We start from the raw sequence: 25,764 nt of genomic DNA, 5'->3' as shown, positions 1-25,764 counted from the left end.
TTTGGTATAGGTAGAAGGGCTGAAGAATAATGGGGCTATCTTAATAAACCAGGTAAATAACAACAACAACCAAGATCTCCCCACTAAGGTTCTTATTGTTCTACGTTGTACTTATAAATGTTATTCATTTAGACTTGCTAGTATTTCCATGACGCCTTAGTAAAAATGGTACCTATAACTATTATTAGGTTTCTTCAAAAGGTGCTGGTCTCCACCTGGACATTCTATCCCCTGGAAATAAAAAGCATTCATGCTGGCTAGAGGCCCCAAGCAGCAAATAGGAACTGTTTTTGATGAAAAAAAACTTAAATACCAGTGAAACTGCTTGAGGTTTACGTACACTCGTGTATTAACAGGAAGCACCCTGCTTAACTTCACACAGAAATCTTCCCTCGGATCCGGCTGCAGGGGAGAGGCCTGTGGTAAATGGACCCCGGCTCCCTGCACCCAGCGCTTTCTCTTTCCCTTTCTGGGGTCATCTGCTCGCCTCCAGCCTCCACGGTGAAGGCAGATCTGTATCTCCAGCTTCAAGCTCTGGTTGGGACTCCCAACAAACACGTTCTGTTTGTCCTTCGGCAGCCCTCCTTTGTATAAACAGATGTGCTGGGAAGGCAGGGAGGGCCAGATCTCTGCGAGGGTGGGAGGTCTGCTTTCTGGAAGCTTCCCCGCTGCAGCCCCCAGCACGGGGACAGGATGCATTCCTCGTCCAGACTGTGGAACTTGCAGTTCTTCCAAAGGGGCTGTTCCCTTCTCCTTTCCACCCTCCACCCGCACCTTTTGTTCCCGGGAATGCTGTCTGCGTGGCTCAGGCGCCTCACTTTTGCCAGAGCAAACATTTCCAGCAAAGGCGGCTGCTCAGGGGATGTTAGGAAGACAGATCTCCCCTCTCCGGATCCGCGGACAGGGATGTGGGAAGACAGCTGCTCACCTGTGCTGCTCAGTCTCTTTGTTCTCCCTTAGCCTGGTGCTACCTTTGCCTAATGAGGGAGGCTCTGAGGGACGGCGCTGTCAGCTTGTAAAATAACAACTCCGTTTTCTCAAACTGTGGACACTGACTCTGCCTTAATTTATTGCTTTACATTTTGCACATTAGTTACGGATGCTAATAAAGGAAGGACTACTTTGAGGGGGAGGTAATGGAGGAGGAAAGGGCGAGCATTTTGTAATCCAACTCCAAATAGGAAGGAATTCTCGTTGGTCTTTTCTCCCTGGCATGTTCACCAGCCTTGGTTTGCTAATCCTCGCTCACGGGTCAGGGAGGTGAGAGGGTGACTCTCAGGCTTGACCCGGGAGCCATCCTGTGCCTTCTACCGGAGGGTCTAGATTTCCGGGGTCCCCAGGCAGCGGTTCCTCTCGCTGAGAGAGAACAAAGGGGAAGAGGACCAGAAGGGCCTCCCGGCAGGAGCGGGGTTTGGTGCCAGAGGTGGGCCCTCGCTGCACTGCCCGGTGCCTCTCTCTCCAGGAAACCTCTGGAATCCCGAGCGAGGCTCCAGAGCTGCGTCCAAGGACAGGAGGGTGGGGCTCAGGAGGGTTCCGGTTTGGGAGAAACAGATTTGGACCTGGGCTCCTCAGCATGCCTGTAAGAGTCAGGAGGGGAAAATGTTCTTTAACATGGGGGGGGGGGGGTGTAGTGGTGGTAATAAGGACTTGATTTTTAGGAGCCACAATGACACTCTATCATCTTCCAGCTGACAGTGCGCTTCTCTCCAGCCTGGAATGGGGCAGGAAGTTTGCAGTCTGCTCCCAGAGGCCAGCCCCCTCCCCGTGAGAAATGAAAAGAGGGGGCTTGGTGTCCAGGGACTGGCCGGCGGGAGGACGGTGAGACCTCCGCTGCAGGCCGCGCTGCAGGGCCGGGCAGGAGACCTGGCCTCCCGGGTCCCCTTATTTCCTTTAACTCACGGGCTCCAGATATTTTAAACGGTTTGTTTACGGCGCTGCAGGAGGCGGCACGGTTAACTCTCCGGGGCCTGGGGCGTCGGAAATTTCCCGGCCGCGACTCCGGGTCTGCAGTCCCCGCCGCCAGGCGCCGCGGGTCACGGCGATCCCGGGCCCGGAGAGCGGGCGGGCGGCCTCTCCGCATCCCCCGCCGCCGGCCCAGGCGCCCGGGGCGGCGCGGAGGGGGGCACCGGGGCGGGGGCGGCGGGGCGGCGGGCGCCGCGGGACCCCAGGGCGGCGGGGAGCCGGGGCGGCGGGGAGCCGGGGCGCGGGGGAGCCGGGGCGCGCGGCGGGCGCGGCTCGGGCCCGGGGCGCGCGCCTCGGCCTCGCGCACACGCGCCTCCCGGAGGAGAAAGGCGGCGGCGGCGGGGGCAGCGGGGCGGGAGGAGGAGGAGGCGGGGCGCGGCGGCGCCGAGCTCGCCGCTCTCCGGAGTGAGCCGGCCGCGAGCCGGGAGCGGGTGAGTGTGGCCGCTCCGCCGGCCCCGGGGCGCGGGGGGCGCGGGGGGCGCGGGGGGCGCGGGGGGCGCGGGGGGCGCGGGGAGCCGGGGGCGCGGGGCCCGGCGCCGCCGGGGTGCACCTTGAGCGCCGCTTCTCGTTGCAGCGCGCGGGCGGCCGGAGCCTTGGCGGCGGCGGCGCTGACACGGACCCCGACACCTCCCACCATGGACAGCTTCGACCTGGCCCTGCTGCAGGAGTGGGACCTCGAGTCGCTGTGGTGAGTCCCGCGCCGGCGGCCGGGGCGGCGGGGGCGGCGGGGCCGCGGCCCGATCTCACCTGGGCCGGGGCCGCCGTGGGGGGGCGGGTGGTCCGGCGCCCTCCCCCTCCCCCTCCTCCCGGCTGCCGCCTGCCCGGCTCCTGCCCCCTCCCCAGCCTCCCCTCCGGTGCCGCCCGCCCAGCCCCGGGCCGGGGATGCGGGAGCCGGGGCAGAGCGCAGCCATGGAGAGAAAAGACAGACCCGATCGCTAGAACGTGTCACCGGTGCCAGGTCCGCCCGCCGGCCCCGAGCCGCGCTCTCCCTTCCCGCCCGGTCCCCGCGCTCCCGGTGCACAGCGCGGCCCGGAGCTGGCCGCGGGGAGCGCCGCAGAGGATGCTCCCGCCACCGCCCGGCGCCCCCCGCCCGCTCCCGCCGGGAGGCAGCGCCGGGCAGGGAGCCCCTCCGCGCGGGCACCGGAGGCCGCGGCCCGGGTCTCCTTTCCTCGAGGTCCCGGTCCCCGGGCCGCTCCCCGCCCCCCGCCCCCCGCGGGCAGCCCTCGCCGGGCGCCGGCCGCCTGGGAGCCCCGCTCAGCTCGGCGCTCACGTTGAGGAGCTGCTGTGGGTAAATCGCCGCTAGAAGCAGTTTGATTCCGGTTGCCGGTGTTTTAAAAACCTCATTGGCTGTTTCGACATCCTTCTTGCCGCTCACCCCCCTCTTTCGTTGCCAGCCCCCCCTCCTTAAATGTTTCTAACCAGCCGTGCTCAGGTGGTAAGATTGCTGCCTGCATATTATTCCTGGAGGAACGTGTGTTCTGTTTAATATTTACGGGAATGCACATCTGCTGAAACAAGCATATTAACTGCACTCTGTTCTGCCCTGGGTAGTGGCTTATTGTAGAGCTGAGCTTTTTCTTTTTCTTTTTTTTCTTTTTCTTTTTTTTTTTGGGGGGGGGGGGGAGGGCGGTTAATTCCGAAAAGGGTCCACATGTGTCTACAACTCCAAGTGGTGTGCACATGAATATGCAATGTGCATTTTTAAAGCTCCGCTGCTTTCTGATTTGTAGATCGTCCAGATGATCTATGGATGGATGTGTATTTTCAGTGATGCAGGTTTCTAGTGACTTTTATCTTTCTAAAGCCAGGTGTCACACACACTTGACACAAAGGTAGCGCGTGGTGGAACGGTTTCTTATAAAATACATGCGGATGGGCCCTGAAGTAATAAACTTTATATATTACACTGTGGGATATGGGGGACTTCAAAGAGCCAGTGTAAAATGAATATGAAACATGTTATTACTCTATAAAAGTTGCTAATTACTGCGTTGTTGCTCCAGGGTTATTGCAGCCTTTCATTTACAGACACCTATTATTTTACAGGTTTACATTAAGGAATGTTGGTTTCTGGCACAAATTCAATAGGTTTCTAGAAAGAAACTATGCTTTAAATGTGACTTTTGCTTTTAAAAAGGCAGTTTTTCAGTTGTAGAGGGGGACATTGTTTTGGCATATTTTTAATGCTACTTGTCTGCTTGCTTATTCAAATCGAAGCCCCCTCGAGATTTTTACAAGTAATATTTCGAAGTGTCAGCCATAATCTGTGGGCTTTTTCTGCACAGGCCTCAGCCCATGTCCCCTTGCAGCCTGAGTTCCCAGGTGAGTTACCTGGAACACGGTCACACAGTAAATATCTGCTGAGTTGACTTGAAATTTACATCAGCTACAGTATACTTACTATTTTTAAAAGTGAAACAAATAATCATTTTTAAAAGTTGCTATACATTCAGTCAGATTTAACCAATGCATTAATTTATCTTTGGCTTATGCAAGTGTATAGTCTGCACATTTATGAAAGTGCTTGACTGAAGGGAGTCTTTCTAGTTTGCAGATGTAGACATTACATTTTACACAAGCTTACATGTTTCTGATAAAAATAAATCCTTGCGTATGCATTTTAACAGAGACGTTTCTGAGTCATGGATACATTTTTGGACGATATTTTCTAACTACATTTTATGGTTTACTTTTAAGCTTATAAGTTTTTAAGTTTATGACTTACCTTTAAGGTTACATATAGACTAGAAGCCTGGTGCAAGAGATTCATGCACTTGTGGTGGTGGGGGGGAGGGGTCCCTCAGCCCAGCCTGCACCCTCTTGCAGCCTGGGAGCCCTCCCGCGATGTCTATCTGAAGGCTTAGGGGCCCCGCCTACTCAGGCAGGCAGACTTCCTTAGCACCGCCCACTGCACAACCCTGGCTTCTGGGTGAGCAGTGCCCCCCCTGTGGGAGTGCATTGACTTTGGGGAGGGGGGGGGGGAGGGGGGAAAAGGGGGCAGCTCCTGCGCTGAGCGTCTGCCCCCTGGTGGTCAGTGTGCCTCATAATGGCTGGTTGTTCCGAATTCAGTCTATTTGCATATTACCCTTTTATTATATAGTATATTCAAAATAACTAACATTTGTGTATTTTCTGCATGTCAGACATTTTCATATGCGTTGTTTTCTTATTTGAATGTTAACAATCCTAGAGGTGACAAGCTTAGTAGTCCCATTTTATAGACATAGACACGGAGGTTTGAACTGTGAAGTGACTTCCTGAGACTATAAAACAAATGGACAGAGTGAACACTCACCACTTACCAGATACTGTTCCAAGTAATTACATGTTTTAACTCTGTTCTAAATACTTTACATGTTTTTTGTGTCATTTAATCCTCATAACAAACACCTTTAGGAAGCAAATACTGTCATTATCCCCATTTTATAGTTTGGGGAAACAAGGGTGGGGAGGATCAGGTAATCTGTCCAGCACTGCATATCTAGAACTAGAGGTCCTATAGTCAGATGAGACATTAATCTCAAAGCTCAGTTTTCTGATTTAAAATCCGGTGCGTTTTCTATAATACTGCTGATGTCTCCCAGTTTATGAGGCTCTAAAATTAATTACAAAACAAAATTTTGATGGACTTGAAATTAAGGTTTTGTTAAAATATGAAAGAAAGAGAAGGTCAGAGCCCTAAATGATATTGATCTAAAACTAAAAATTTGAAAATGAGATACCAAGATTTAGGAAATTATGCCTATCTTATTTGAGTTAACTTATGTATATTTCAAATATATATATATATATATAAATTTAATATGAATTACATAATTGAAATATATAAATTTAAAATAAAAATCACTAAAAACTTTTTCCTTTAATTCATTTTAGAAAAAACATTTTTCTTCGGAGAGGTATAGGTTAATGGAAAAGAGAATTGAATTTTGATCCCTAATAATTTTTTTTTCTAATTGGTCAGCATCGTTTTCCAATAAAACAAATTGCAGTTTGTTTGTTATGTCTGTAGTTTTGAACCTTCAATAGTTTAGTCTAGTGGTCACAGAAAGTGTCCCCAGATGTCTGTATAGACATGATGAAGAGAACAGCTCTGTGCTGTAGAATATAATCAACATGGACAATTAGTTGATAATTCATGACCCAACTCTCTGCCTCTCCCCCCCTCCCCCCCAAGATACACACACAAACTCAGGAACAACTACCCTTATTTTTTAAGGGAGGTCTTTTGACCTCCAGATAGCCATTTCAGTGTTTCATTTCAGCCACACCTTAATGTTGAGAAGAAATCTCCATTTCTGATTCTGTTTCCCACTTCTGATTTGAAACAAGAGTGGACACCGTGGAACAAGGTGAAGACACTCGTTCTCACCAGCGCCACCTTTGTGGAGTGCACCCCCTGAGGGGTCTGGGATTCAGTCACTGGGGTGCTCGCAGGAGCAGATACCCCCAGGAGCAGGGTCCCAGCCTCCCACACCCCCTCCCTCCCTGCTCTTCACCAGCTTCTCCTCAGCTGGGCACGTAAGCCATCCCTCAGGGCCTTTAAATACCGCCTGTCCTTTATAACAGGCTAACTGTTGCTTTTACTCATTTAACAAATATTTATTGATCATCCCTTTAAGTACAAGACCTTGTGCTGATTGCTGTAGGGGATACAAAGATGAATAAAACGTGGGTTAATACGAAATTGTCTAGCAGGGGAATGAGAAAGGTGAAAAAGGAAGTTTTGAACAATTTTTATTCCGAGGACAGAAAGACCACACTTGGGACTGGGGTGGGAGATGGAGGAGGGAGAGAGAAAAAATTGAGTTAAAAAAAAAATTTAAAAAAAAGGCTTCCATGGAAAAGGTGGCCTTTGAACTAAGCCTTGGAAGATGAATGGAATTTTTACAGAGGGCGGGGGTGGGGGTATTGACAGGACATAGAGGCATCTTGGGCAAAGAAAGAGCGTGAACAAAGGCTTTCATGATGTATCTGAAAGATCCTTTCATGAGCCATGGCGGAGTTACCTATACACCGAGTGTTTTAAAGATGCAGAACTTTGTCATCACGAGTTACTTTCAGGGAGTGAGAACAGTTTTCCAAAGTGAGCTTGGCCAAAATTGGATCTTAATCATCCTTAAATATAAATACAGTGTAGTTATTGGGGAGAGAGTCTATCGAAGTATAATAGTAAATATTCCGATTCCTCTACACCACACTCCCGTCCCCAACAGCTTCACATGGGCCAGAATCTATTTACTTTTGTCCAGATAAGCAGTATACTTTATATTCTTTCAAATTTGAATCTCTGAAGTTGTAATTAATGGGTATTTTATGCTCATAAATTTGTTCAAGATAATAAGCATTCATGGAGTATTAGGCCTAGGATAGGTACTATAGAGCAGTGGCTTACAAATGTTTCAGATCATCACGCACCATAACAAATACCTTTAACATCGCAACCCACTATATTTGTGAACATACAAATAACTGAAATAAAGTGTCATGAAGCTACACTTACTGGTACTTGTATGATGCACTGACAATTTCTATTCCATTCCTTTTCTTTTTAAAAAATTTCCCATTCATGGATTTCAAACAAAATAACAACAACGACAACAAAACCCCCACAAACCCCACTGAAGGGGATGCAAAAGAAAGAGTTTTGGGGAGCTTGTAGGAGAGTAGCCATACCTATAATGTCTGCAAAAGCTGACTTTGCCCATTTCTAGGACATGAGGCCACATCCCCTTGAGAGAGGGAGACCTTCATGGTTAGCTGGCACTTGACATGGATGCTGGAGGTGTAGAGGTTCAGGAGGAAATTAGGGGAGGAAAGGCCTTCGGAGGGAAGACTGACTCGGACTAGGACCAAGTGAAGGTGGAGGCACGGTTATCGCCAGCAGCAGGCGGGGACGCACTCACTCCTCAGGGAGAGGGCGGAGCAGAGCCCTAACAGCTTAGTCTTCAGATGACGCCTCCCCGAGGTGCCTACTGACCCACTTGGTTCTCTCAAGTCAGCTGCCAGCGGACGGATGTGCCGAGGCCCCGGCTTCTGCCAGGCTTCCTTAGCCGGGCTTCCCTGGCACTTCCGAGGGTCAGAAAACTGCCCAGACCCTGCTCTTGAGCCTCAGGTGCCTCTACTCCTTCTGCCCCAGTGAAGCAGGTGTTTCTGGGCCGGCCCCATTCCTTTCGTCAGCCCTCAGAGGCCCCAGCAGCTCAGCAGGACACGGAGAGCAGAAGTGGCAGTGCCCGCCGGGAGGTGGGACCACCACCCTCTGGGTGAGCTGAGTCCGGCCTCAGTTCCACAGCGAGTGGTCTAGGGCAGTGATTTTCAACCTTTTTCAACTCATAGCACATAAAATACTAAAATTCCGTGGCATACTAAAATATATACATTGAGTGGCCGCATTATTAGGATCTCTGAACACATAATAATCTGGCCACTCAGTGTATATCCTACATAATAAAAGGCTAATATGCAAATTGTCCCCTTGACTAGGAGTTTCAACCAGGAGGTAGGCCGGCCAACCACCCATGTCCCCTCCCCTGGCCAGGCTGGCTGGACCCCACCCATGCATGAATTCATGCACTGGGCCTCTAATATATATAGTGCTGTATATATACTGAGTGGCCAGATTATTATGCATTCAGAGAGCATAGTAATCTGGCCACTCTGTATTTTTTGCAAATAATAGGTATAATTAAAAAAAAAAAAAATATATATATATATATTATCGATTTTTTTACAGAGAGGAAGGGAGAGGGATAGAGAGCTAGAAACACTGATGAGAGAGAAACATTGATCAGCTGCCTCTTGCACACCCCCCACTGGGGATGTGCCCGCAACCAAGGTACATGCCCTTGACCGGAATCAAACCTGGGACCCTTCAGTCCCCAGGCCGATGCTCTATCCACTGAGCCAAACCGGTTTGGGCTGGTATAATTTTGATTCATTCACATCAGACAGCTGTATAGTGTTGGGTGTTGTCACTCTTTTATTTGACCATCTAAGGGGAAAGAGGTCAGTGCCCCTGACTAAATAGTCAGGTACTACATGTCTTAAACATTCTTATGGCACAGACTGAAAAATAGCAGGTTCTGAACTTCCCGAAGGCCGGCGGAAGAAGGACAAGAGAGACAGTTGGCAGCACTCCCATTGGCTAAAAGTGGTGGTGTGATTGGCTCTAATTGGCTGAGAGTTCCCCCGTCCTCCAGGCTCAGGAGAGGATCTCAGAGGTGTCGTGTGAACACAGGAAGTGGGCAAAAGTTGTTCATATGGGAAAATACATAATCCTTTATAATAAAAGCCCAGGGACCATGATGGCAGAACGACCAGTCACTATGAGGTGCACTGACCACCTTTTGGTCCTTTTCCCGGCAGGCTCCGATCGCTAATGGTGAATGGGGATCTGCGGGGAGTGGCAGGGAATGCGGGTGGCACCAGGCCAAGGCCCCTGCCCCACTGGTCGTCCCACACAGAGAGGGCAACTGGCGGCAGGGGTGGGGCTGGTGAGTGGGTGAGAACAGCTGACCTCTCGGTCCCTCCCCTGGCCGTCAGGCTCCCATTGCCAAATGAGGAATGGGGAACAGGGAACAGGGGTTGGGGTGCTGGTGGGGGCAGCACTGGTGAGTTGGTGGAATGTCTGACCTCTTGGTCCCTCCCCCACAGTCACTGATGGTGACCGTGAAATTGGGGTGGGTGCACTGGAGGGGGGAGGGGTGCTGTACAAGAGTAAACGCTGTGTTTCAGTTGTCACTCACAACTGTAAACCTACTTTTGCCCATCCCTATGCATATCCAAGAAGAATGGCTGCCAGGCTCAGGGCCTGTGGGCTGCAGCCTGGAAGGGGCTGGTGGCCAGCTTGGAGGAGGCAGGGATATGCGGATGGGAAGCAGGGAAGTGCTGGGACCAGGGAGCCGAGTGCTGGACCGCCCAGCGCCTAAGGTGGTGTGTTTTGGAGCAAGCCAGGTTCGTGGGGGCGGGGGGGGGGGGGGGGAGGGATGGGCGGTGAGGGCTGCCAGGATAACAGGGAGACTGTGCGTTGGATACACAGATGGGTTTTAACCAAATGCCTTTTGATGACGCTAAGGATGAGTGTTGCGTGGGGAAATGACTCCTTCCTGTGTTCCAGATTCTCTCTTGTGAAAATGTGTGAGGGTTATAAAATGCTAAGGATCTATTTTGGGAGAATGTCCCTCGGAACTAGAGAGGGTCAAATCAATGACACTTCAGGCTTAGCAACTTGAACCAAGGCCCTTTGACATATGCTTGATTACAGTAACAGTCAAATTAGCAAAAAAAACTTAATCTCTTAAAATGGAATGCAGAACTGTGTGTGTGTGTGTGTGTGTGTAAAACCTACGGTTTGCCTGTTTAAATTCTCTTTATTTGGGAATAAAGCCTACTTGGCAAAATCAAGGCCATGAAAGACAATTTTAATATCATTTAAGGCTAACATAATTTCTCCTTGTTTTATGTCAAAGTGAAATCCATACAACGTGTATTCAGTGTTGCCTGTTCCCTTTTGTTTGGGAATTTAATGGAGGTTTCTGAATTCAGCTGGCTCCAGCCTTGCTGTCTTTTTGGCCCTGGGCAGCTCACGATTTTCCTCATTTCCTATTCTCAGTCTTGGTTTAATCACTTTTAAAATGACAGCACTTACGCTGGCCTACCTCATAGGGTTGTGATGTTAAGTAATAAAAGTGTCAATTGCTTTGTGAAGGCCAAATGTAGTTCTTTTATACCCTTTGCTTCACTGAAAAACACACAACACCTCTTCATCATAAACAAGGGGAGGTACGGAGAGGCCACGCCGGGCCAGGGCGTCCATCCGGTGGCGCTCTCCCTCTCCTGGCAGTGGGGCCCCGGGTGCTTCTGAGGAGAGATTGGTGTTTTCCTTCATTGCACACCATAGTCGAGCAGACAAATGTGCCCTTGCTTATGGCTGTACTACTAACATATGTAGATATATTAACCATTACATAATCTTTGATGTTTCACCGAGAATGTATTGAATTACTACCCATTACATCAAATGACTTCATTTGGCACTGCGGGTCTCATTAAATTATGTCAGGCTAATCGTAATTCAGTTTCAATAGAAACAAATACAGTTCTACCAGGGAAGGAGGACGCCACACCCCCCAAGAAACTAATTGGGGTGAGTCCATGGGAACGTGACACGGGGGCGGGGAGGGCCCTCAGACTGATGGAAGGCGGTGGGCTGCCTGAGGGCACAGGGAGGACCAGTGGGGGTGACACCCTGGGGTTTGGGATCAGAGGTGACAGCTGTCTCTAAGAGGCTGTAGCCCCCTGCCAGGCGCTTTTGGAAGAGATTCCTGGGTAGGTGGACCAGCAGCAATAGGCTGTCTCTGAGAGTCCTCCCACCTTCAACATTCTACAGCCGTCCCAGTCCTAGGGCTGCAGAATCAGAGTGCAGAAGTCGTTCATTGTGCGTGCTGTGTCTTTTCCCCTTTGGGAGTTCTCCACGCACGGGTGGAGAAAGGCAGAGGGTACTCAAACCTCTTCACGGGATTTCTGCCCAGCAGGCTCACTGTTGGCTGAGGTAAACACAATGTCTGCCATTTGGCGACCACACTAACACAGCAGCTCAGTTTAGAGTTACGCGCTTATCTTGATGCTGAAAAATTGCTTTCCTTTTTATGGACAGAAAATTGGTTTCCAAAAATCCTCTAGAATGTTATAACGTGAGTCTGTCTGACTTAAGTTTTTCTTGTCACACTTGTACTGCTGACCTGAGTTGTGAAGTGACAGAACAGATTTTCTGTCACTGTTCATTGAAATGTTAATTAGTTACCTGGCAGTTTGGTTAGAAGAGGGCTTACTCTAGTGGATCACCATCAGTTCTGGGAAAGAATCTGTTTTTTGTTTTAAAATTTCAAAACATATCTGTTTTTCTATAAAGTATATTAAGGGTGGAGAAAACTGGTTGAGAATGTAGGTCAGTGTAGGATTCACTAGGCCAGGGCCTCCCACACATCACTGTGCATCCAGGGAGCTTAGGGATGGCGATGGTTTAAAAGGTCCAGGGCAGGGCTGATTCTGCATTTCTGATCAGCTCCCAGGTAATACCGCTGGTCCACACACCTAACTTGGAGTAGCAAGAACTAAAGGGATATAAATGCCTCTGAAAAGAAGATCTTTTAAAATGCTTTATTTTTTCCTCTTTATTTTGGGGCAGCTTTGTCTGATAACATTATAATTCCATAATGCCAGGAGGTTACATTTAGATGCAGCATTTATTTTGGGGCATCTTTCTGATATTTCTGATGAGTGAGGGGGTGGCTAATTGTATCCTGGTGGGGATACCGCAGGAAATAAAAACCTGAATGAACAAAGTTTGTGATAAATAGGCTAATCACTTTCACAGCTTCGCACTTCTTATCAGCCCTTCAAAGGCTGCTTCCTTCTGCGTCAGGTGGGATGCGATGCCTAGTAATGGATGGCCTTACAGACACTTCTCGATTTGCCGGGAGTCTCACCATAGCTCCTGTAGGTGCCCAGGACTCTGGCCAAATGTCTGCCTTCTCTCCCAGCCATCCTCCTGCGGGAGGGAGCTGAGGGCAGGGAAAGAGGCGGAGGTGGGGCTGTGACATGGGTGTAGGTGTGGGGGCAGCTACTTGCAGAATTACTGCTGCACGGCCCTGTGGCCACAGCAGCAAATTGCAAACGTCCCTCCTGTCCTGGGGGAAATCACACCTCAGCTCCACGCGGGACCAAAGGTAAGTGCCAGGCGCCTCAGGCGGGGCCTCCCATCAGGCCTGCCAGGCCCCTCTCCTCCGCCCTCCTCAGTGCCCCGAGTCCGTCCATCAGATGGTCCGACTGAGCGGCAGTCTCGCGTTTAATTTTCAGTCTTATTCCATTAGAAAAACGTGTGCAGACAGGACTGATTATGTGAGCAAATATAGCACAATTGACTCTGAATGTGCTGTGAGATTGGCAGGAAGTTTATTTACTTTATCTTCTTAATGAGGGTGTGTGTGTGTATGTGTGTGTGTGTGTGTGTGTGTGTGTGTGTGTGCATGGGCGCTCGCGAGCACAAACACACACACACACACACACACACACACCACATCACATCATACACACACTTCCATTCTCTGAGATGGGCAGAGAAGACTGTTGCTAATGAGAGAAAGCCAGGCTGGGTTTAAACAGTGTGACTCTTTCAGAGTTGAAGGCAGCTGGCTTTTCAGGAACACGGAGACTGATTTAAAGCTGCGGCCGCGGGACACAGGTGACCCTCAGAGGAAGGACTTCAGCCATTGTTTGGGGCAGCACTTCTCACCTGTGCTTCCCGTGGCCATAATATTGCCTTCTACATCGCAATCCAACATGTCACCTAACTGTATTTGGCCATTTCTCATATGTGCCACATTATGTTCCACTGAGGTAACATTCCTTCAGATGGGGAGGGGGAGGGAGACAGCTACCCTCCAGGGTGGGGAAAGGCTGGGCTCGTAGGGAGGGAAACGATGGTGGGTGTTGCTTTGGTTTGTACTGATGTCATCAAACTCATGCCTTTCCCTCACATTGGAGAGACAGTGTTACCGGCTGTCAGTATGTGGTACGAAGACTGGCGAAGGCAGGTGACTTGGACAACTCTTGGGGGGAAAAGGACTCTCAAAGCAGCGGTTTGCTCAGGAGGGTCCTAAGGAAATAAATCCCTTATGAAACAGAAACAACTGACGATGGTCAGGTAAAGGCTGCCCTTGGCTTACATTACTCAGGCTCTCGGCCTTGACTGAGGAGACAGCAGTCAGCAGGGCCCTCCCGCTCCCTCTCATGCCGGCCGTGTTCCAGGCTCAGCCTGCTGCTTCCTTCCCAGAGCTGCTGCGCTGGCTGGACAGTGCCGTGGAGCGGGGACTGTGCCTCGGGCTGAGAGGCAGCACCATGCCTGACCGTGGACTCTGCACCTTACTGACCTGAGGTTGTAGCCATGGTGATTCACCTGCTGGCGGGTATAGCTCTAGAGACCCTCTGAGCAAAGTAGATGAGCTGTCTGCATAGGCCACCGCGTCAGCAGTAATGGGCAGACCTTCTTACTCCAGTGAGCATCCATGGGAAATAGCCTTCTCTTTTTGATGCTAAACCAAGTGATTTACTATTCACGGTGGTATACCAGTTGAACTCTAGCTGGGTAAATGTCTAGGACAGTGGTCGGCAAACTGTGACTCGACAGCCACACACGGCTCTCAAATCTCGGTTTGCCGCTGTGTTGACTAATGCGTTTGCCAACCACTGGTCTAGGGGCTTAATCACAAGGAGCAACAACAGCCTATAATTATTGGAATCGAGAGTCTAGGTCAGTGGTCGGCAAACTCATTAGTCAACAGAGCGGCAAACCGAGGCTCGCGAGCTGCATGTGGCTGGCGAGCCGCAGTTTGCCCACCCCTGGCCTGGCCTTTGTTGTCAGGGCTCAGGGTGGGGTGACGTCGGTGAAGCCCACGCTGTGTCTGAGCACCGCTGCTCACCTGCCGGCGGCTGCTGGGGCTGGGCCAGTGCGTGCAGAGCCTGCTCAGCTGGTGCCACGTGGACTCTCCCACCCGTTTCTCTCAGTGAAGATAGGTCCTTCCCCAGAACACGCCACGGCCTCTTCTGAGAACTACACCTCTCAGGGCTGTCCTTCAGAGTGTTTGTCTTTTGATTCGTAGAGTTAATCTTTCAGTATGTGCAGAATACCTGAGGACAGTCTTCTATGGGGAAGCCAGGGAATTTTACCTACCACCTAGCTACCCTTCCTTCAACTTGAATGAAAACTTCAAGGCTAAGTTAATAAGTTCTGATTGTGAAAATTAAATATTTATAGTCTAAAAAGAAAGTATAATACTTTAGGTTCTAATATTTAGATAGATAATAAGTTACATAAATTAATTTCTATTCCTTTCCTTACTCTTACACCTCAACAGGACAAAAGTAATGTTTAAAGTCCTAAAATATTATATCTACTAATGTAAAATAGTATTGATGCTTTAAGCTGCTTTTTGTAACTTTCTTCCTCCAGATTTATAGGTTTCTAGGCTGAGATGAACAATTATTTAAAAAAAATAAGTTTTTCTTGATTTTAGAGAGAGCAAGGGAGACGGAGAGAGGGATAGGAACTTCAATGATGAGAGAGAATCATTGATTGGCTGCCTCCTGCATGCCTCCCCCTAGGGATCGAGCCCACAACCTGGGTTTGTGCCCTGACTGGGAATCAAACCATGACCTCCTGGTTCATAGGTCAATGCTCAACCACTGATGAGATGCCCAACCAGCCAGATGAGATGAACAACTGTTAATTGAGCCAGAGAGAAGTGAATAGACCACCTTTCTAGTTCTTGATGCTTTTATACTTTAGCTTGTAACAGATTATTTCAGATAATAATGCTCTATTAGGGAATCCTAATGAGTACATGAAAGGGCACCCTACCCAGTTTGGAGTTTTAGGGAAGAGTTCTTGGAGGAAGTAACTTCTATTTTGAGTTTTAAAGGATGGATTAGAGTAAGGCTGGGAGCAGGAGGGGTGTGGTAGGTGAAATAATGTCAGCAAAGGCAAACTGGTGAAAAAACAAGCCTGCTGTGAACAGCCGCAGTGACACGGTGAGCGCAGGTCTGGAGCATCAGCGGTAGGAAGGGGCAGGAGAGGAGTCTGGGAGGCGGAGGCCCGGGGTAGGCTTTGGAGCCCTGCATGGCGTTCCAAGGAACTTGCACATTTTCTAGTAGGTGATGGCCTGCTTTTGAGGGCTCTGAGCAGATGAACACAATGGTCACATTTGCATTTTATTATTATGGATGAATTTGGTGGCTGGGGGATCAGAAGGTCAGGCAGGGATTGATGGTGCTTAGCCCAGGCCAGCGCGGATGGAGAGGAGGGGAAGGGTTAGAGAAGTGTTTAGGGGATGACATTTGCAGGATTTGTTGATTGACAGGGTGGGGGCAATGAGAGATGATAATGGGCCGTTTACACTATTCTACTTGTGGGATGAGGTAGGGAGTATAGGAGGAGGAGGAGCAGGCTGAGTGGGGAAAGATCAAGTGTTTGGATTTAGATATGTTACCCTTGAAGTGCCCGTGGGCCATCCAGGTGAAATTGCCTGAAGAAAGTTTGCTGCATGAAAATGACGTTTAGGAAGGTGGTTAGGACAGAAATAAAGATTTGGGAGTTATCAACACACAGATGCTGGTGACAGCGGTGAAATTGGACCTGATTATCCAGGAAGAGTGAGGAGAGAACGAGAAGTAGGTTGAGGGGGCAGTGAGGGGCAGGGAGTGTATGAAGGAATTTGAAAAGGGATAGGGAGGGTGGAGACCATGAGAGAGTGGAGTTCATGGTCAGTGGCTTTAGGGCAGTCACCTGACTGGAAAGATCGAGGTGGCCTGTGGAGTCGGCAGTGTCGGCATTGGGGGTGAAAGAATGAATGGGAAGTCGGGGAATGGAGACTATGAGTGTTCTCACTCTTGAGGGAAAAGGTGGGCAAACGAATGGAGGAAGGTCTCGGAGAAGGAAGTGGGTGGGCTGTGCCCAGAATCAGAGGAAGAGCAGGGGGTGGTTGTAGCTGTAGATATGTTGGGTAGAGGAGACTTTTATAAAAACGTCTGTGAGAGCCCTGGCCCGTGTGGCTCTGTTTTGATTGGGCATCGTCTCATGCACGGAAAGGCTGCTGGTTTGATTCCCTGTCAGGGCACATACCCAGGTTGCAGGCTCAATACCCCATAGGGGGCATGTAGGAGGCAGCTGACCCATGTTTCACATCAATGTTTCTTTCTTCTCTTTTTAAAATTCAGTACAAATATATTTTTAAAAATCTGTGAGAAATGGAAGTTTCATCGAATGGAACCACAGAGAAGAAGATAGCTTCAAATATTAGCCTCTGAAATGTCAATGATTAGTGTTTCATAGATATTTCTGAATCAGTGACTAATGAATGGAAAAATCTGCGCAAATCACTTTAGCATAAATTTATGTTATACCACCCATAATTTAATTAGTGTCTTTATAGAAGTAGCTTTGAGTCAGAAGTAACTGGATGAGGTTCCAGAGCCAGGAAAAATTAGTGGACTTTCCTAACTGTGGAATATTTAAATGGATTTTTAAAAGTCGTTTTCAGACACATAAGACAGGTGCCCTGTCATTTAACGGCAGTGACTCTGCAGAAGGGCGCTTAGCCCCTCAGCCGCAGGGTTTTTATGTGGAAGGAAGTGTAGTGAGCCTTTACCAGTGCCAGGTCTCATTTAGCCTGCAAACCTGTGAGGGAGGTCTGGTCGTTTTTAGAGAAGGAAACAAAGGTGCCAGGTAACTGCCCAAAGACCACAGCCAGTTTGTGCCCAGGCTGTCCGGCTCTGGAGTCTGGCGTCATTATATGTGGTGTGAAGTCTGTCTCCCTGACAGAGTTGTGTGTGTGTGTGTGTGTGTGTGTGTGTGTGTGTGTGTGGTCTACAAAAGGTACAGTGGGGTATGCATGAAAAAATATCTTGAGATCTTGAGATTTACTTTGGGCTTTTAAAAAATATATTTTATTGATTTTTAGAGAGAGAAGAGGAGGAGGGATAGAGAGTTAGAAGTGTGGATGAGAGAAAAACATCATTTGTCAGTTGCCTCCTGCACGCCCCCTACTGGGGATGGAGCAGGCAACCTAGGCATGTGCCCTGACTGAGAATTGAACCAGTGACCTCTTGGTTCCTGAGTTGTTGCGGGTCAACACGCCAAGTACTGAACCACGCCGGCTGAACTACTTTGGGCTTTTTAACTTAGAATGAATAATATAGAGTGTTCGAGTTATTCTGTACTTTGGACTAATGGAATTTGAATTAAACAGGCTTTACTGTGCAAGGACTGTCTGTAATTGTAATTTAGGTACCACTTGTTGTCAGTATTTAACGTATAAAATGGTCATATATACACTGTATATATCTTCTCTTAATTATTTGTATGCTCATAAAATCACTAATTTGGCAAGTATTACATGTAAAGAAAATGGTAACAACTGTTTATTACGGCTGGTCAGATCTACCATAACACCTAAGTACAACTTTATCAATAACAATAATAATGGTACAGCAGTAAAATTAGTACAACTAATTTTACCTCTGAGAGTAATCTGACATTGTGATTCTTTTTCATGTAGATTATTTTGCGGATTTTGTTTTTTTCTACATAAAAACAAGCTGTCTCTTCTAGCTCTATGACTTACTCTGTAAAAAGTGTTTCTTGGCCCACCTGGTATGGTTCATTGATTGAGCATTGACCTATGAACCAGGAGTTCATGGTTTGATTCCCAGTAAGGGCGCATGCCAGGTTGTGGGCTTGATCCCCAGTAGGGGGTGTGCAGGAGGCAGCTGGCCAATGATTCTCTCTCATCAATGATATTTCTATTACTCTCTCCCTTTCCCCTTCTCTTTTAAATCAATAAAAAAATATATTTTTAAAAAAGTGTTTCTTTGATGATATGGACAGAGTAAATGGGCTTAATTTATGTCATGAGATATTTGGGTGAAGTAACCTTAACGAGACTATTGGCTTAAGGAATTGTGACGTATTGAAACCCATGACAAGAATAACTTTAAATGTCATGTTTAAAAATTCTTAAGAATAAGAAATTTCAAGGTAGGCTAAAAATACACCATTTGGTAATGGGAAGGGAAAGGGGCTGGGGGACAACATGCAGTGGGTTTAAATTCTGACTGTGAGATTTATGAGGTGTCACCTTAAACTGGTAACTTAACAACTCTCTGAGCCTCAGTTTCCTCAGATGTAAATGGAGGTGTAATGCCTATGCGTTGACTTGATATGAAGACTAAATGAGATAATATACACAATAGCCTGGCCCATAGTAGGGCCTCAGTATATGGTACTTTATTATTAACTAGTGGCCCAGTGTGTGAAATTTGTGCGGGGGGAGGGGGGAAGAGCGGTGTCCCTCAGCCCAGCTTGCACCCTCTCCAATCTGGGACCCCTTGGAGGATAACTGGCAGTCAGATATCCCTCTCACAATCCAGAACTGCTTGCTCCTATCTGCTCACCTGCCTGCCTGATTGCCCCTAACTGCTTCTGCCTGCCAGCCTGATCATCCCTAACGGCTCCCCTGCTGGCTTGATTGCCCTAACCACTTTTGTCTCGGCTCTGCACCCGGGACCTAGGATTCCCTCCTCCAGCCAACCATAGGCACCCAGGATCCGGGCTTCCCTCCCTCTGGTCAGCCATAGATGCCCAGGCTGGCTGCAGACTCAGGGGATGGTGGGCAGGTGGCTTTGCCTGTACTGCAGCTGCAAGTGCTGGTGCCTGGGACCACAGGACAGGCAGCTTCTCCATCTACCAGGCTGTAGCCAGCCTCTGGCCCTGGCACCCAGTTTCTCTGTCTCCCCCAGGATGAGGGGCAAGCAGATGTGAGGCTTCTGCAAGGGGCTGCAGCCTGGGATCACAGGGTAGGCAGCTTTTGTCTCCCGGGCTGCAGCCAGCCTCAGGCTCTGGGGCCCAGTTTCTCTGTCTCCCCCAGGACATGGAGCAGTTGGATGTAAGGCTTCTCCAGCTGTTTGCTGCCTGGGATAATGGGGCAGGTGGCTTCTTCATCTCCTGGGCCACCTAAGTGGCTGGGGGGTGAGGCTGCCAACAACTTTGTCAGGTTAATTTGCATACTCACTCCTGATTGGCTGGTGGATATAACAGAGGTATGGTCAGTTTGCATCTTTTTCTTTTATTAGTGTAGATTCTTCTTTTCTTTTTCATGGCTTCCTTCATATAAATATATTCAGTATTTATATCTATTACGTTGCTTAAAGCATATTCAGAGGTAAATGTGAATTACTTTTCCAGTTTGTATCTTTTTTAAAAAACTGATATATTTTTTTTTGAAGTCTGTTCTTGAGTTTATTTAATGACTATGGCAGATAGATATAGAGGATAGTCTAATACTTTCTTCTGTTGTGCACAAGGATTCATTCTTAATGGCTTCACAAACCTCCTCAGTGCTGATATAATGAGCTATAAGCATTGTAGGTGCTAAGAAGTATTCAAAATTATTACATGTATTTTAATTAAAATACAACTTGAAAATTGGTGAAGACATATTTTATTTTTGAGGATATTTTGTTCATTGCTTTTTTAAAAAATATATATTTTATTGATTTTTCACAGAGAGGAAGAGAGAGGGATAGAGAGTTAGAAACATCGATGAGAGAGAATCATCGATCAGCCGCCTCTTGCACACCCCCTACTGGGGATGTGCCCGCAACCAAGGTACATGCCCTTGACCGGAATCGAACCCGGGACCTTTCAGTCTGCAGGCCGACGCTCTGTCCACTGAGTCAAACCGGTCCCGGCTGTTCATTGCTTTTCAAGAGAGAGTGAAAGGGAAGGAAGGGGGAAGAGCAAGAGAGAGAAACGTCACTGTGAGAGAGACAACCCAGGTACTGTGCCCTTGACCAGGAATTGAACCCAAGACATTTAGGTGTGTGGCCAACACTCTACCCACTGAGAAATACTGGCCTGAGCAGATTATATTATTAATTTTTTTAGTTTAGGTGAACTTAAGAGCCATGACTTTTAATAGCTCAAATAACAAAATTCTCCTAACTCTTTTCCGGCAGTAACAAACTGAGGTCTCTCTGCCATCTCAGATCAATGGGTGTACCTTGACCTCATATCTCTCCTTTGATCCGTGTTCATATGCTTACTGCCCAGTTCCTGGACGTAGAATGAACTCAGGTTTTCCAGTTGGGTGACAGCCACTGTGGTCCTGGTACAATGAACCCAAGTCACGGAGTCATTGTTTCTGTAGGCTTCAGATTTGGGTGCTTTCTGCTGTTTTGATTCCCTTCTCTTATCACTGCGTCAATTGCTGATGCAGAACACAGGGTATCTTTACCTCAAATCACTTGATTCTGGCGCACCTGGGTATGAGTCATTATGTATGTGTTTCATACTGAATTGTGAAGTCAGCATCCCTGGACGGTTATTTATGACATCTGCCAGATACATTAAAGCCGCAAGGGGTTTAAATGCTAGGATTGCAGCTTGTGTGAGTCGGCTTTGCTCAGGCGATGCTGTGTAATAGCCCTCAGATCTCAGAGGCTTACCAATCCAAAGTGTAGTTCTTGCCCATGTCACACGGCAGTTGATATCAGCTGTGCTCCGGTGTCTTTTTGTTCGAGGGCCCGGGCTGACGGAGTGCGCCTTTTCGGAACATGCCATCCTCTTGGCGGAGGGAGAACAGGAGCCAGATGTCTGTTGGCTCCCATTTCATTGGCCTTGTTAGTCACAAGGCCAGCCCTGCCCCGGCGAAGGCAGGGAAGCAGCCTCCGTTCACACACAGACTGCAAGTCGCCGGTGGCCAGCAGGATGCATGGCCTCCAAGAGCAAGCTCATTAGTCAGCAGAGCTCCAAACCGTGGCCCGCGAGCCGCGTGTGAATAACAACAGTATACCGTGTACTGTGCAGCTAGTCAGTATTTTAAATTAAAGAAAAATAGCAAGATTTACGAAATAGCCTATTGAACTGCCTGGTAGGATGCTCTTTTATATTATAAATAGTTCTGCCACTGGCCAGTGGCTTTCTTTTTACTGAATTTATCATCTGTTTTGAATTTTAATTGCACAAATGGGGGACTGATGAAAAGTTTCCATGGTATAGGCCAGTGGTCGGCAAACTCATTAGTCAACAGAGCCAAATATCAACAGGACAACAATTGAAATTTCTTTTGAGAGCCAAATTTTTTAAACTTAAACTTCTTGTAACACCACTTCTTCAAAATAGACTTGCCCAGGCCGTGGTATTTTGTGGAAGAGCCACACTCAAGGGGCCTAAGAGCCGCATGTGACTCACGGGTATAGGCTTACATCATTAGGGAAATCGTTTTTAATGTGTTTATTTAACACTTCATCTTTGAACAATTATTACGCCCTGATTCTTAAATTAATAACTTGACTTTGCTTGTCACTAATTAGAATCAAATTATGAATAAAGAGCAAAATCTACACATATATTGGAAGGGAGTCATGCAACAAATTATCTGCTTTACAGAAAAATAGCTTCTATTAAAGTTTTCATTAAACCTTTTCTTATAACTTGAGCCCAGTTTCCGTTTTTGAAATAATTTAAACAACGAAAGAAGATGTGGAAACCTGTAGATACATAGGGAATGATAACTGACCGTTGATGTGAATGAACAAACATGTCAGTTTATTTTGAGGTCCTGAGACAGAGAGTGCAAACAGAGTTTCCTGGAACTTAGCAGGAGCTCAGAGTTTAGGTTTACCCTTAGCCCGCTTCATGCCTGTGGATTCTAGAATAGCAGGGTCTGTATTCAAGTCTTCAGAAAAGTAATAAATATAGCCCCTTTCTGAAACATAGACCAGTATTCCCTTATGTGAATGTTTGGTTTGTATTACCTATAAAGAAACACATCCAATATTGTTGGAATCGAATACCGCTTTTTTGTTAGTTCTACAGAAATTAATAAAGGAAATAGTCAACAACAATACTGAGAAGGGCTTAATGTTGTTTCATATCTCCAGGAGACTGGATCAAAGTCAAATCTGAACCAAATAAGTGAAGATGTAGTCATTACTCTAGTTTGTATGAGCATCACAGTGCATTTTTTAAAAAATATATATATTTTATTGATTTTTTTTACAGAGAGGAAGAGAGAGGGATAGAGAGTTAGAAACATCGATGAGAAACATTGATCCGCTGCCTCCTGCACACCTCCTACTGGGATGTGCCTGCAATCAAGATACATCCTTTGACTGGAATCGAACCTAGGAACTTTAAGTCCATAGGCCAATGCTCTATGCTCTATCCACTGAGCCAAACTGGTTAGGGCAACACAGTGCAATATTTTGAACTGATTGCAATTGCTGTAAAGTTGCAATCACTCTGAAGAAAAAACCCTTAGAGGAAAATTAAAACTTGAAGGTAGTATTCTTTAGTGGGTCTAACAGAAGATCTTTTGTGGCTTCAAACTCTTTTCTAATTATCATCATTTAGCTTTTGGGCTATATTAACAAAAGTATCTTTTCTTCCACATTTTCTAGAATTGTGTATATACCAGGAAACATTTTTCTTAACCAAATATCATAGTTTTAAAAATGCTAAAGTAAATTCTGAATTTTATATTTTTGGTCAGGTTGAGATTAGTGACATTAAAAGAGCAATATTTTTAGTTGCTAGTAATTATTGAGAGATGGAAGAATGAATCATTGATATTTTTTATTTTATTTTTTTATATTGATCTTTTGGCTGAATGTATTTGTTAGTCCAAATAGTTGTGAGAGAGAGTGTGTTGTGTGCTTTGCCTAAGATTTTATATATACAAGATCATGTCATTTGTGCATAGAAATAGTTTTGCTTCTTCCTTTCCAATGTGGATATCTTTTCTTTTTCTTGCTCAATTGGCTTGTTAGAACCGCCGGAATAATGTTGAAAAGCAGTGGTAAGAGTGGATGAATATCCTTTGCTAGTTTGTGGTCTTGGAGGAAAGCTTTCAGTCATTTACTTTAATAATGATAGTGGGTTTTCATAGGTTTTATCAGGTTGATGAAGTTCCTTTCTATTTCTAGTTTGTTGAGTTTTTATATTGTTTTTATCATGAAAAGAGTATTTGATTTTGTCAAAGGCTTTTTCTGCATCTATTAAGATGGTCATGTGGATTTTGTCCTTTAGTCTATTGATATAGCTCATTATATTGACTGATTTTTGTATATTGAACCAACCTTGCATTCCTCGAATATCTTCACCTAGTCATGGTGTATAATCCATTTGTACACTGCTAGATTCATTTTGTTAGTGCTTTGTTGAATGACTTCTTTTGAAAACTAACATTTTCTAAAACTTTTTCTTTGCTGTTGGAAGCTTAGGAATGCTGGAGAGAAAAACAAAGGCACCTGACTTCCCCATGGAAATACAGAATGACTGACCTTTAAGTGATAACCAGATTTCAAAATTCCCACATAGTGTTATTATATGACATTCAGATTTTAGGTCTTGGCCTGTGCAAGTTACTCAGGGTTTATTTATTTATTTATTATTTATTTTTCTTACTAGAGGCACGGTGCACAAATTTGTGCACGGGTAGGGTCCTTCATCCTGGCTGGCAATTGGGGTCGATATGGGCCGTCTCACCCAGTCCTGATCAGAGGTTGGCTGTGGGAGCACATTGACCATCAGGGGTAGCTTCTGCATTGAGCACCTGCCCCCTGGTGGTCAGCACGTCATAGTGACTGGTTGTTCAGTTGACCTCTCATAATGGCGCTTAGGCTTTTATATATATATATATATATATATAGATAGATTAGCTTCTAATTAGTAAACAGGATTATAAGAAGCAAATAAAATATGGTATGTGAATATACTCATATTTCATGATGGTAAGATATAACTGCTTATATAATTATGTTAACATAATTATTTAGCACAGTGGTCAAAATTCAAAAACATTGTGGGCCAAGAAGGAGTAACACAGTGGATGTGATGGGGCTTGTAGCCAGTTGGAAGATCTGCAACCTTGCTTCACTGCATTCAAATTCAAAGTAAAACAAAACACCAATAAAGTGAACAAAATAACCCCAACCCCTTCTGTCCTGGCCATACATCACACAACTGCTTCCTTTGTGGGACCTCCGACTCAAAGGCCAGCTAGAAAAGTCCCCTTTTAATAGAATGGCCCATTAATATATTTCCTGGACTTGACTTGTTACCTGGATTATCCCATTGACATCATAACAAGAAGAACCAGTGTCTTATTTTTCTCACCATTACTTTCTATTAGGTGTGAATTCTTATGACAGTTCAGCGACATGCTTCATAATTTTCACAGACCAGCTGTGTAATAGGTAGCACTTTCTGGGATTTCTTTAACAAATAAACAGAAAGTCAGAACTTGTATTTTATTGGTACTGTGCATTTGAAAGAGTGATTTCTGCAGTTTTCTGTCTATAGTACGTCAAGTGCTGATACCTTAAAACCTGTGTAGAAGGTACTTTTGGAGCAAGAGGTAACCAGCATTTGTACACAATTTGCAAGTAGCCCGTCCACAGCAGTATCCATGAAACAGCTCTGGAAGCTGGAGAGAGCCTTGGAGATCATCTCTCCAGCCAGGTCCCTCATTTTGCAGTAGAGAAAGCCAATGTCTACAACTAAATGTGAGTCTAGTGGTCCTCAGATCTAGTTGTTTTCCAGAATCACCGGGGAATCCAGAGTCTGTGGGATTATACTGAGGCACAGAGGACACACAGTCCTGGGTGATTCTGACATGGCCAGTGTGCTTACTGGATTTGGGAATGGCAGCAGGCAGGCGTGAGTGGTTTTGGAGTTGAGGGTCCAGGGAGCTGACTGAAAGGGCCTGATGGAGGCTTGCATGTTGCAGTAACAGGTAGTATTATAGCATTGGGATGCCTGGGAACTTTGGGATGGGGAGTAATTGGCCAGGGCGTGGAGCTCAGACTTGGCCTAGTCAAGGCAAGGAGAAAGATGTTTTATATCAGATGACTCTCTTGGATAATTGCAAGAGGCCCTAGGGGGGAATTCATACACTTATACACTTGTGTTAAAAACGAGCTAAGTCCTTCTGCTCATCACTTTTACTTTTTTTTTTTTTTTATGTGTGGGAAGATATTAAGGAAGTGTTAAATTGCATCACAAGTAATTCTGCAATCCCAAATTTATTGTACTTGACTAAATGTGTTTTTTTTGTAGTTAATCATTAGTGTCATGGTTAGTATCCTCGTTGCCTTTCCCAAATTGCTTTAAGACAGACACTGATCATTTTGTTTACTCAGCTATTGTGTTTCCTGGTAATAAAGCGGCTGATCTGAGGATGCTAA

At 46.7% G+C, this 25,764-nt stretch overlaps 1 protein-coding gene across 5 annotated transcripts in view; it reads left to right on the top strand.

The window, feature by feature from the left end:
• The first annotated feature begins 1,691 nt into the window (after nt 1-1,691).
• AFF3 (ALF transcription elongation factor 3) overlaps nt 1,692-25,764 on the top strand; it is a 464,310-nt gene continuing 440,237 nt past the window's right edge. For 2 of the 5 annotated variants that reach the window (XM_084900321.1, XM_084900320.1), the window contains exons 1-2: nt 1,692-1,818; nt 2,537-2,650. In XM_084900321.1, coding sequence (XP_084756447.1) covers nt 1,772-1,818; nt 2,537-2,650 — 161 coding nt within the window. In that variant the 5' untranslated portion in view covers nt 1,692-1,771. The other 3 variants (XM_084900324.1, XM_084900322.1, XM_084900323.1) reach the window with 2 other exon arrangements.

Source organism: Pipistrellus hanaki (genome assembly GCF_964339955.1).
Source record: "Pipistrellus hanaki genome assembly, chromosome: 12".
Classification (NCBI taxonomy): domain Eukaryota; kingdom Metazoa; phylum Chordata; class Mammalia; order Chiroptera; family Vespertilionidae; genus Pipistrellus; species Pipistrellus hanaki.
This window is presented reverse-complemented; position numbering and strand designations above follow the sequence as displayed.